The sequence below is a fragment of the Gobius niger genome (assembly GCF_951799975.1).
Source record: "Gobius niger genome assembly, chromosome: 21".
NCBI classification, from domain to species: Eukaryota; Metazoa; Chordata; class Actinopteri; order Gobiiformes; family Gobiidae; genus Gobius; species Gobius niger.
The window spans coordinates 6,228,096-6,241,579 of NC_136872.1; the positions used below are offsets into that span (position 1 = coordinate 6,228,096).

At 43.1% G+C, this 13,484-nt stretch overlaps 1 protein-coding gene across 8 annotated transcripts in view; it reads right to left on the reverse strand.

Moving 5' to 3' along the window:
• nrxn2b (neurexin 2b) overlaps positions 1 to 13,484 on the reverse strand; it is a 1,057,142-nt gene that overhangs the window by 733,525 nt on the left and 310,133 nt on the right. For all 8 annotated transcript variants that reach the window (XM_079579566.1, XM_079579564.1, XM_079579563.1 and 5 more), the window contains one exon: positions 13,185 to 13,202. In XM_079579566.1, coding sequence (XP_079435692.1) covers positions 13,185 to 13,202 — 18 coding nt within the window. The remainder of the gene's footprint in view (positions 1 to 13,184; positions 13,203 to 13,484) is intronic.

The window sequence follows — 13,484 nt, forward strand, 5'->3', positions numbered from 1 at the left end:
AGGGCACTGCCATAATTAGAGATCAGGATGTAAACAACACATTATAGCCACTTGGTAAATGGACAGTCTGCTCCAGGGCAGCTGTGGCTACAGAGTGTGGATGAATGAATAATGACTACAGTGTAGCAGACACTTGTGACACAGGCTTGTAAAGTGTGATACAAGTGTAAGCCGCACAGTCCTGTCAGGCTCATTAGTCATTTATATAAAAATACTAGTATTTTCCCAATAACATTAACATATTTTACTGGAGCTTTTGTTTATGGACCCCGGCAATACACGTCTGATATATTTTGGCTCCCAGGGACTTTACTACCAGGGACACACATACTTAACCTGGCCAGCCGGACTACAAGCTTTTCCTCTCAAAAATGTGCACCAAAGCAAACCAAAGGGACTTGACTACACGTTTTGGGATAGAATTACATATTTGACTGACAAGTTAAAATCCACTTCTGTCACGGCTAACCCAGTGGCATTGTGGGATAGGTCAAATGCAGGGGACCTGTTTCTCTATAGGGACGTCAACATGAGAGAATACAATGTGAGAAAGTAGGCCAGTAGGACATCGTAAGCACCTTTGGTTTCACCTTTCTCATCACATTTTTTTTCCTGATACAGCGGAATGGAACTGCTCTACTACACCATTCACTATGCGCTACAAGGAACAATGGACTAATACCACACGGTGGAAAGGAGGAAATGGGAAGAATCAAGCTCCACACATCCACGCAGCCAAGAATATAAAGTGTCAGAAATGGCACGCAGGTGATGAAAAAGGCGCTGCTGCGAGTCGACACCGGGCCGTTGTGGTGGGGCTCCGGATGGTGATGCCAGCTTTATGAGTGAGGAAACAGTACAAAACTGCTGACGTCCTTAAAACCACCACACAAAGTTATACCGCTTCACTACAATAATGGCTGGTATTGTATCGGGACCCACCCTCAGTGCAGTTCGACCCTGTTAGTATGTTTATTGGCTGAAAAACAATTCACAAAACAATTCATCAGCAGTCGTTTATGGCTCTGGAAATGGTCGTCCGGCCTAGTTTTGGGTCACCACCTGGCGCGATGGTAATAATCTCAAACACATCTTCTTCACAATCACAATCTTACACTTTGTTGGTTAGAAATTGCAATGTTGATCTAAACCAGCTGAAACAAAACATCCAGCAGTTCCACTTCCTGATTACTCTGGGTGGCTCGAAACAAAGAGTTTGCCCTGACGAACGCCTACAAGGGCCACAGTGCGTAGGCAATGTTTTAATCATATGGCCGTGCCACCATAAAAGCCTTTCAACTGTTTATTTTCATTGAGTGCCTCAGTTTTGTATCTTTTTAAACTCCAGGTACACGTTCGATGAGAGAACATGGTAAAAAGTCGATTTTGCATAATGAACAAAATGAAAGTCAGTGACAATATCCATGATGCTTGCCTGAGGGAAGGTCTGGATGGGACGCATTTAACCCCCGGGCCACCGTTGGCCTATCTCATGCCCCAGAATCACATGGTCCCAGTTGCGCCCCTGACTCAAACCTTGGGTCAAATCTTTATCAAATTATTATAAAAAACAGCATCATTTTGTGGACAGAAACCAACTCCTCCAGTGTACGATGTGTTTCCTCACCTTACCTCGCCCAACATGATTTACCGCGCTTTGACGCTGAGTGTAAAGAACATTGTTGCCTCACTCTCCGCATCGTGCATATGCGTGACCCGCCCCAGTGACTGTGTGTGTGTGAGCGTGCGCTGGGTGGGATCCAGGCAGGATGATGCATGGCCCTCATCTCTCCTATCGGGTTGCTTATCGATCAGGCTGCCCGCTCCGCCGCTGCGGGCCGCGGCGGGGGAATGGCCGGGCACGCACCGCTAACACATACAGAGTGGCCGTGTTGCGCTGGGAGCGGCTGGTCGCGGGTTTCCGGGCCAATGTGTCAGCGGTGTAAGATTTCTATCACACAATACAAGTAATGTTATGGAAATGCCTCAAACTGTCACCAAACCATCATGTAATTTAATTTAATTTATTGGTCGGGACAGTGCATGTTAATGAACATACATGGGTCTCATGCATGTAAACAAGCCACACCGGATTGTAGCCTTGGGCTAATTTCCATCCGTTGTCCCCCATGCGCACTCACAAACACACTCACATTCATCCTGACCTATTGTACATGTTTTTAGTGGTAGGGGAAACCGGAGTACCCGGAGGAAACCTACACAGACACGGGGAGAACATGCAAACTCCACACAGAAAGGCCCCGTCCCTGGTGGGAATCGAACCCGGACCTTCTAGCTGTGAAGCACGAGCGCTAACCGCTGTACTACCGCGCCGCTGTACTAATCTCTGCAGCAGAACCATCAGCCTCCTCAGCCTTTCTATCTTCTCATATTCAAGACCATAACCACTGGAGATAATGTCGCCTGGTTGGCAGATATACAATATATATATAAAATCTCCAGTATTTTGAGAGTACAGGAGCTATAGGAGTCATTTTAAGATTTACAGTATAGGTTTCCCTTGTACACGCCATATTATATAGAGATGTATACCAGATTTTTTTTATTTATTTTGTTTTGTCCTCCTTTATTATATCGTAAACTCAGACATTTGGGGCCAAAAAAAAAACAAAAAAAACACTGTGCAACCAATTATGAAGCATCTGTATCAATTTCATGAGCTCTCATGAACCTCCAAGCTAGTTTTCAAGCATTTCTGTGAAAATGACCCTGAAAAGTGACCCTGCAAGTTGTCAAAAGTACTTCTAGACTCCCTGTATAAAAGACTCCCCTATATAAAAAATATGTTTGAAAAGTTAGGAATGAGTTATTGTGGCCGCCTTCTTCCTGCAACCGCAAGGAAATGACGGCTGGCTCCGGAGGTTCCTGGCTCCATGGCTTTCCATTGAAGCTTTTTTGCTCCTCTTTAAGTCATTATTGAACACAGGCTTGTCATTTTAACCTCCATGTGTTTGTCTCCCCTTAACACACACAACATCATCATTTTTATTTTCGCCCTATTCTAGACAATAGAGCTGGTACCAAAAGTCCATAAGCTGAACAAATGTTTTCAAAACGCCTCTTTTTTCTCCTAAAGCTCCGCAAAATCCAAGTCCACCAATCCATTCTGGCCTCTTTCTACAAATGTTTCATTGACACATTCAAGATCACTGTCTGGTTTGGTTCACTCACTCTCACCCACCGCAACATGTTCAATAAAATGATCAAAATCAGCAATAAAATCATCGGTCAGGAGCAGGACTCTCTCAGGAGCATCTATGACTCCAGAGGAAAAGACCCCCAGATCTCCACAGTCTCCTCACACACTCTGCACTCTCACTACGCCCTGCTGCCGTCAGGGCGCAGGTTCCGGTCCCTCCCTCTGGGGACAAAGAGGGCGACCTCCACTTTCCTCCCGACCTCCATCCGTCTGCTGAATGAATAAATAACTGTGTGGACTGGTCTATCACGGGCCCACTGTGTTGTTTTTAATGTATTTATTATTGCATTGTTGATTGTGTTGCATGTATGTGGATGTACTGTTTTTTATGGGGCCCGTACTGGCACTTCTTCAGCAAACGAAGTTCCGAACGGATAAATAAAGATGTTGATTTTAATTAAACGAGCTTCAGGTAGCCTACGCTAAACGCTATGGGGAAAGCCTTGCTCGCTCAGTCCATTCCTAATTTTGCAGTCTATGACCACAACTAACATTTTAATTTAGTGGCTTCCTCATTCATTGTTTGTAATAAACATAAACATCTAGGTAGGTATAAAGCCTTTTTTTTTTCTTCTTCCAAATGGGCAACAAAAAGTGCTTCCGTGGGGGGCGGTCACCGTTCTTGGTGGTGGTAAGCATAACGGCATCGAACACACCGGCCACTACCACCTCCTCACTCCCCACATTCACATGTATGCAGGTGGGTGGAGGTATCACGTCTAACCCCTCGTTTGCTCCTGAGGCAATGAAGTCCACATGTCATGTACAAAACCCTCTCCAAGTACATGCCACTGTGTTCCCAATTAGCTCCGGCGTGCAGTAACAACACTCTGCCTCCTGTCAGTTTTAATCAAGTGATTCAATACATAATTAACAACGTGTCACTCAGCATTTAACAGAGCTGGAGCTAAATGACCTAAATGAAGAAGCTAGCGTCGCACCAAGTCTACAGGCGGGTTTATGTAACGTAACCGAATGTTTGCAACAGATTCGATGGCGTAATGAGCGTGTATCGGAAACTCTGTAACAATATCGAATATTCTAAGCGGGATTTTCTCACTTTTAAGGACATGTGCCGTCAAACAGGCAACAGTTCAATCTCTGGGGTCTGCTCATGTCAGAGAGTTCATTTAGTTTCTCCTTTGTAAAGGTACATACTCTCAGATTCTGTTTATGTACAAGTACCTATTCTGCCTTATTCTCTACCAAACATTCTTCTCACTAATTTGTTCGTAGGATCGCTATTATTGAGCTGCTGCGCCAAAGCAATTTCCCTTGCGGATCGATAAAGATTGCGCTATGTGTGAATTAACAGGGCAAAACGTTTTTACTTTTGGGACTTATTATTGTTCGTACTTGTGTTCAGTATTCCTGCAACTTCATTTCACAAATATAAGTCCTGGTTTTAGTTCAGTTTATGGTGTGATCGTAGCAAGACCTGGACTGCAAGCAACGTTATGCAAAAATGACTTAATACTAACTTTAGCTTTCCAACCATTTTCATAATAAGAGAAGAAATCCACTTACTATAACTAACTTCACGTAAATCTACATACAAACACAATTCTTCTTGCTGCTGAGACACTAAAACGCATACAAGATACAAGCATCTTTGTGTTCCAACGGTTGAAAGGGCCCTCATTTACCTCTGCCGCGACGCATACCATTGCCTATGCCCGTCATCTAAACATACAGCACTTTCAACATCAATAGCTCGTCATAATGGCGGCATTAGCTGCCTTCGCTAATGCTACCAGCCGCGGGCACGTCTTTGAACCAGCTGTTGTGGCGGTATTCCATTGTTTCTAATGAAGTCAGCCTGGAAGCACTTTTGCGGCACACAGTCAGATCTCCGGGCTTCACTATACTTAGCTAACACTCCTGCTGCTGCCGAATTGAACTACCATTAGCCGCTTGCACTTTCTCTTGGAGCCAAATCATCCTAATAGATCCGCGATGGGCCCGCAGAGCTAGGAAATGAACTGGCGCCCTGAGCTCCGCCACGCTAGAGGACATAGTGGGAGTCAATGGGAGCGGAGAAGGCATTAGACTAAATGACTTACAAAGGGGCTGAGCACAGGAGGAGTAGCTGTAAGGTGTGTCAAATGGAAAAGCACCTTTTATCCCATGGATTTAAATGGAAGTCTAGAAGGAAGGCTAAAAAGAAGAGACAAGAATATAACTGTATGCATGTAAGTACAAGGGCTTTATGTTTGACTCATGATCAAGGGAAGAAATGTATGCTCCCACACAGTGAAAGCTGATGCACCCAGGAGAAAGCTGATTATGTTTGTCTCTGTGTTCTGCACTCAGCTATGTTTTGTCACAGTGCTATACGTTTGCTAGCATACTGTTGGCTCACAATGGCTGCTTGTATTTTGTGTTTTTTTTGGTTAATTCCCCCAGCTTCCAGGAGAGGGTGCTCGAAGCAAGACACGAGATGCTACACACACACTGTACATACACACAGTATTTTTAAGTTTTCAATGTTGAGGTGTCCAAAAGTAGCTGTATAAGCCACAATGATGCAAGATATGACTATTTTAAAATGCCAGATTTGTCCCCAACTCAATCTAGTTTTCACAAGCTCTAACACACATTCCAGTTCATCATGTGCATGCGATTTATATCATGCTTTACAGCGATCAGAATGTGACACAGTCTTGCTTAGAAGTTTGGCAACAGCTAATAGGCATTTGCAGCCTCATTTCTGGTCCACTGCAGGCACCGAGGGAAGAGAAAAAGATTCATAGCAACTGTAATAACTTACACCAGTATTGCACTTTACAAGGCTGTTCGGAGAAGTCTTTCAAAGCTCTACAGCACCGTGGTCATTATTCTTTAACTCCATGCTAGAAAGCCACTATTAACACTCCGGCCGCCCTGGGGTTGAATTTTACTCTTCATGCGCACAGATAAAGTTTTAGCATATAAAACTCTGTCAGTGCGGGCAGACAGTTCTAAAAGTAAATGCTAATAGACAATCTGAGATGGTCGGCCAAGTGAAGCTTACTGTTACAGCAATGCCAGCAAACCCCAGTGATTTCTAATAGTTTATTTGACACAGTGGTCTCGTTAGATCACAGATTGCTGCTTTTAACTGCACCGGTCCTGCAAATGTACACCGCAAATGTGGCTGTATGGTTGGAGCTTGTGAATGTTAAACCAATCAGAAAACTCATGAATACATTCGGAAAACTTCTCTTCAGCAGTTCAAAAAGCTGCATGGCGTCTCATGTCACAAGTTGGAGCAAGTGTGGAAATACATTGATATTAATATCCCGTCTGTGAAAACATTTTGACAACTTAGCATGGGACCTCATCGCGCATTCCATACCATGAGCTTTTTGACACTTGTCAAAAATCTGAAAATGCTTTCTGATAATTAGCAGTTTCTCGAATTCCGGACAAATCAATCGTCGTCGAGCGATCTTTGAAGCGCCAATTTCCCCCTGACGCAAATCCGACCTGAAACCCGCTGATCTAAGTAACTCGTCTTTGATTTGCAGATTAGAGCCGTAGACTTTTCGTCGCTGTCTTAACAATTACGGTGAGGCTAATGGAAGAGGATGCTGCTAATCTCCGCCTGCTGGCACCGATGTACATTCCACTGCGCTCGCTTTCTTTTTTGCTAGCATCGTTTAGACTGATACGCTCCTCAGCTGTCAAGATGTGCCGCTATTATTTATGACTCGCGGATGAAATATGGATGGGGTAGCTTTGAATGATGGCGCTGTCATTTTTTTTGCGCAAGTTCCACACGGACGTTAAGATTTCTAACTGGGATAAACATCGAGAGTCCGACGAAATTGTCGTACAGGTTAATAATGATGTCGCTGAGGCTTAACGGAGAGAACAAATGAGGTGCAACAAAATGGATTGTTTTTTACAGTTAGTAAGACCAACAGCCTCTGAACGACTATTGGTACATCTGCACTCTTATGTGATATGCAGGAGTCAATACACAGTGTCACACATCTCTATGACTATCTTACTCTTTGTTGGTTAGAAAAATTGATCTAGCAGTTCCACTTCCTGATTTCCAAGTGATCTTCCTGGATGCATTGGGCCTCAGGAATAGCTTTTTGGGAGCTGTCGCCGCACTGTTAAGGATAGCCATCGGTGAAGATCCGAAGATTACTCAAAGATGTGCTTACGGGTTGAATCACAGCTCCTTTATGTCTTTTTGATGCGAGAACAACAATGAGAGTCAATCTTGCATAATAATAAATCGCATCTCCCACTTACAGTAAGAAGTACAAAAGTTTCTACCACTTCATTTGGTCTTCTTCAGTTTGCATTTATGTTGCTCTTATGAAAGTCATTACTATGAGTCCAACATGGCCTTGATTTCGACCTTTCCTTATTACAATTTTTTTTTTATTCAGTAATATTTCCAGCCATCTATACAGTTTTCTCTCCACTTGACAAGACAGTAAAGGTCATGGACAGCACCGAGCCTCCAGCTGAACCAGCTCAAAACAGAACTCTCTTGCCAATATATTGTCAACATCTTGCACACAGTTCACGGTTCATGTAATTCCCCCAAAACTCTGGTTACAATTCTGCTCTTTTTAAATACACTTGTCATTCACAGCACATATGGCGCAAGAAGGAAACACATTTCTACTTGCGATTTCAGTATCATTGAACCGTTCGGCATTCTGATGTGCAGTTATACCACATAAAACAAAACAAATTGGTCGGTGACTAACACGGGCTCGAGCGGTGCCGGGAGAACTAAAGGCTCCTTTTATTGAAGTAAGATTAGAAGCAACGTTATTAGGCGCAAATCTCTTGTTACAAATGGCCCTAATTTATGTTGAACAAGCAGAACATTCTGATTAGACTTGTAAGCGTCCCATCCTGATAAGTCGAATGGGGAACCTGCCTTTAATGCGAGATGCATATTAACTACAAAAAAAAAAAAAAAAACAGCCACGGAACTAAAAGCTATTAATTACTCCCGCGTATGTGTGATCCATTACCTCCACCCAGTGTGATCTTTGCACCGCGTTAAGCCTTGGCGGAGCATGAAGCAGCATAAACGGAGCGCGTGATTGGCTGTTTAATTGCGGTCGCGTTAAAAACGTTTTCCCCGTGGGAGGCCGGTGGAGAGCCAGGAGCCTCGAATGGTAATTATCTCAGGTAGCTATCTCATTACCGGGGCCCCATTCGCCATAGAAATGTGACCGGCGCTTGCATGGGGAAATTGGCCGCGGCGCTGTCGCGTTTGGAGAGGTGAAGTAGGAGGCTGTTTGTCACCGAGGGAGAGACTGATTGTGGTCGTGTGTCAAAAAAAAAAGCAATTGGATTCTTATTGGCTCGGATTTTACCAGATGGGATCAGCTGACGAGCCACAATGTTTAGTGCAGTGCTAAGTGTGCCGTCTTTGATGGTCGTTGTTTTCATGTATGCATGGATAGGATTAAATATGGGGAGCTGTTATATAATGTACAGTAGCTAATACAAATTAGAACAAGAAGAAAAGTCATGGGACTGAAATCCAGGTCCATTGCTTAATGCTCCCAGACCAATTTTGAACAGATTTAGACGTTTTGAAGCATGCATTTATACACTGCCTGAAAAAAAAACAGATAAAAAGGTTGCATGTAATTGTTCTGAACTAATACTGACACCAAGAAAAAAGCTAATTCGTTATAAATGTATAAACTATTACTGGAATAATTCTCTTCCACCTGAGAGAGGAGATTTGAAGCAGCTGGACCTCTTATCTCTCCTACGCCGTCAACACTTCCTTTCAAGGCCAGGCCACGGAGCTAAACCAGATAGGGACTGAGCTCTCTGGGTCATATTTTGCATAACACTGACTTTCAGACTGTAAATAACCGCACACACACAAACCCCCTCCCTAACCACGCCCCCGTCTGCCTCAACACGTTCCTTCAGCCCCGCCCCCCGGTCAATGGCCGGTCATCGTGTATTTCCCATGTCTTGATGTTTCTACTACATATGTGCTTTGCCTTAACTTAAGCTGATTGTAATTTCGCGTTACCTTGTTTTGTAAGGCGCATTGAGTTGCCTTGTGTACGAAATGCGCGGTATAAATGAAGTTGCCTTGCCTTGATCTGGGGTTGCTGCAGTTGGTCAGGTCTAGGTTCAGCAACACTATGTGCTCAAAGAATGACATCAGCTGACTCCCTGAATAGAGGTCGACCGATATGGGTTTTTCTAAGGCCGATGCCGATTTTTGGGGGGATTTTGATTGGCCGATGCCGATGCGCACCTCTGATATTTTTGGCCGTTGGTTTGAAAGATAAAAAAATCAGCAGATTCAAAAACAATAAATAGTAAGGCCCTATCTCCTATGGTCTCAAAAGGATAAGCAAAACGTCTGCTACAGAAAATATGATACGGGTGTCAGATCTGGTGCTAAATCTGTAAAGCACTTTGTGTTACATGACATGTATGAAAAGCGCTATACAAATAAAATTGATTTTGATTTGATTTGATTTGATTTAGATCTTCACCACAATGTTTCTGAGCTCTCCCGAGGCCAAGGAGGTTGTGGTTGTGATGGGCTCAATTTAAGGCTCTGAAGGTTATTCCATCAATGGATTTCTTGTTTCTTGATGGCATATTCCAAGATGACGACGCCAGGATTCGTTGGTCTCACATTGTGAAAAGAGTGGTTCAGGGAGTGTGAGTCATCATTTTCACACATGAATTGGCCACCGCCGAATCTAGATCTTAACCCCATTGAGTATCTTTGGGATGCGCTGGAGAAGGCTTTGAGCTGTGGTCACACTCTCCCATCATTAATACAAGATTTTGGTGAAAATGATTGCAACACAGGATCTTTTGACATTGCGGAGGCTTATAGAAACAGTTCAACAGCAAATGCATGCACTAATCAAAGCTAAAGGCGGTCCAGGTAGACGATTTAAGACAGGGCACGGATGTGAGAGTAGAGATGGTTTGTTCTCATCACATTTAAAAGATTTAGCTGCTTGTGCACATGTATTGCTCCGTTGCTAAGCGTCCACAGAAAAAAAAAAAACAAGCGTCCACAGAAAACCAATCCAAACAAGTGACTTACGATTCTTGGATTCTTCACCACATAAAAACAAACAATTCACGGAACCTCCAACTGAATCCGTCCCAAACTTGAGCGCAGCCAAGAAATTGTTGTGGGGCACATCAACCAATCAAGTCCCCGGTGGAGCATGAAGAGGCTTCTGTTGGCTATAGCTCCGTCGCCTGGGGTTGGCATTCAAAGCATAGAGGTGGATGGGGAAAAAAACAAAAAAGCTCCAAAAGCTAAAGGGAGATGGTAATCTTCAGAGCCGTGGAGAACAAGGCTTGGAACTCAGAGACAGAGAGACGAGGCGGCCATTTTTGGACTCGCAATCAAATTTGATGGCGGGATAAGGATCTGTCTGCCGGGCTTTTTATCTCCGTGCAATAATTACCTCTGCTAGCACCTGTCTCGTAAGCTTGCTTCTGAAGTCGCCTTTGACGAAATAAACAAAACCTTTCTGCCAAATAAATGTTTTGGGGCGGCTTTTCTTTTTTTTTCTAGCGCAATTTGTTGAGAAAGAGTTGTTAAGGCGGATGCTGTGACTGATTGAGTGTCACTGGAATATGTTGCAGCTCATGCTTGGTGTGTTGTATCATGCAAAGTGACAAGTGTGAAAATTTCAAGGCGTACGCCGCTTTCACAGTGAGATGATGACATAGTTGCAATCGCGGCATTTCTTGGATTCCATGTTGATCAAAGTACAACGATACTCTCTTTTCTTTTTCGTTGCAGAGCACCAAAAGGCACACTGTATTCAGAAATCACAAGACAAGAGCTGATAAATTATGCAATGCTAACTTTTATTCTGGTTCCTGTTGTTGTTTTTTCTAATGTTACCAGCGCTATAAATGTTTCATCGCACGCACCGAAGTTTCGGGGCCGCCAACGCTCACGATCTCACCCTAAGACGAATGCATTTGAGAGCCTTGACACGATCTCACACTCCCCTCATACTGGATTTCAGGTTAAAGCAAAAGATATTGCTGATTTGCTTTGCTTTACTTTCCTGGCAAAAGCTCAGGGGTGATTTCAATGGGATATTTTAAAGGAATTGATTTTCAGTGCTTTAAGACATGGTTCTCAACTGAGATGCCGTCAGGACGCACTATGATCCTCGGATGGTAAGCTGCCACCCAAAAAAGAATCACATTTCGCATATTTCATGTGAAAAACAGTATTTTCTCCACAAATTAATATTGAATAAACATTACATATACCTATAGAACTGAACAAAATAATCTGATGTTCCATTATTTGCTTTGTGAGTTTGTGTGATGCGCTTTGTCGACGTAGACAAGCCAATTGGCTAACGTCCCTTATTCTAAACAATTGAGACATCAGGTAGTTTCATGAGTTTATTAACTTTCTCAATTCTGTAAAAAAAATTGGAGGATTTGGGGCTTTTTGTAACACAGACACAGATTTAATCCCATTCATGTGAAGCATTGCTGCCTTGTCTGTGTATAGCTTGGCTGATTGTTGTTGTTCACGTCTGAAATTGATCCGATGGACCGCCCTGTCCCGACCTCTTTGAGGGGTAAAATAAGTACAAAGCTGCACATCCAGCGAATCAAAAAAACTTCTCTATTTACTTTCCGCCACTCATTAATACCGCGCTGCATTCATTCCCATAAACTCCAGGGGACCCAAAAGTTCACTCGCACATTTTCTCATTACATATTGCCCAGTCTGCCGTACCGCTGATGACTCCCTCCATAAACGTGCTGTAGTCAGTGTCTATAGCAGTGCGTCAAAGCTAATTACGAGGACGCCGCGATAACACTGACACATCAATAAAGTCCGCGAGAATGCTGCTGTGGCCCGCTTTTCAAAACTCATTTTCCCATCGTGTGTGTGTGTGTGTGCGACGCGGTTATACGTCCCATTAGTCTGTCCGTCTCTGTCATTACGGTTCCGTCTGGTTTGCCGCTGCTTTTGTTCAGAAAGCGGCGGTGTTGTGACATGTCAGCATATACAGATAAAGAGGTCTGCGCTTTGATAGATTCATTCCGTTGTTCACAGTCAATCACACGGAGTTGGCAGGGACATCAGCAGAACGATGAAAAAGCACCAAGAATGTCCAGAGTACTCACGGATAGTATGAATATGATCAAATTACACCATATTCCCAAACGTTTTCTTTCGGACAGAGTACCCCCGTAACAAGAGTGTTGATTTCTCAATAAGTAACCAAATAAATCATCCATTTGAAACTCAAAGTCAAATCACTGACTTTATCCAAACATTCTTAACATCCCAGTCTTTGTGGGGCCGAGGTTATAAGCATATCTCACATCTTTTTCACTAGCAGAGTGACCCGATGATGTTTAGCAAGAGGCCAAAATTGATTTTCACACTATATGTATAAAAACCTGATACCCCCGGTTGGGAACTGCAAAAGAAAATGCATCATAACCAATCAACTCACATAGTAGAAAGGAAATAGATGACTTCTGTTTTATATCACCCACACAAAAAACAATATGTGCACAAACTTAGCTTATGAAACAACTTGCAAGAAATAATGAACCCCTCACAACTGTCCTACAAATCTAATTATCGTGCTCAACAATACCATTAGAAATATCATATTCATTCAAACAGTTTTTGCTCGCATCCTTTTTCTACTCCAAGTTAAGTAGAAAGCAAATGAAAGCTATTTTCAATAAGGCAGGAGAAAAACATTGCATCTCTCCATTGCAGCTCGGGAAGCCACGACTAATATATTTACCAACGGCAACAAACCTCACTTCCAAAAGAAGTAATGCCCACCAGAAGCACAAGCAAATCCAATCTGACTTGACGTAAGAAAGCGAACAGTTGGCAGTCCTTAGTTTGTGAGTTGCTAAAGCATCATCCGCATAGCATTCAAAAGTGCATGCACAAAGAAAAAAACAGTAAAAATAATGCAATTTCACTCACCGGCTTGAGAGGTGTCACCTGCGGGGGAGACAAAAGAGAGAGAAGGTGGATTAGTGGATAAAGCAGGGCGGAATTTCACTTTGTACTGGGATAGAAAGTATAGACTGACAGCATTGTTACATTCAAGTGTTCTGGGTGTAGTTTTTCACTCTTTTCTTGTGGAATATATACATACTTCAAATAAGCTCTGTTTAAAGTGGAAGTTAATGTAGGCCATATACATAATGCATATGTTGCAATAGAGCAAAATAGCAGGGAGAGATTTTCACTTTGTACGTGGTTTATGGGCTGCTTAAAAAG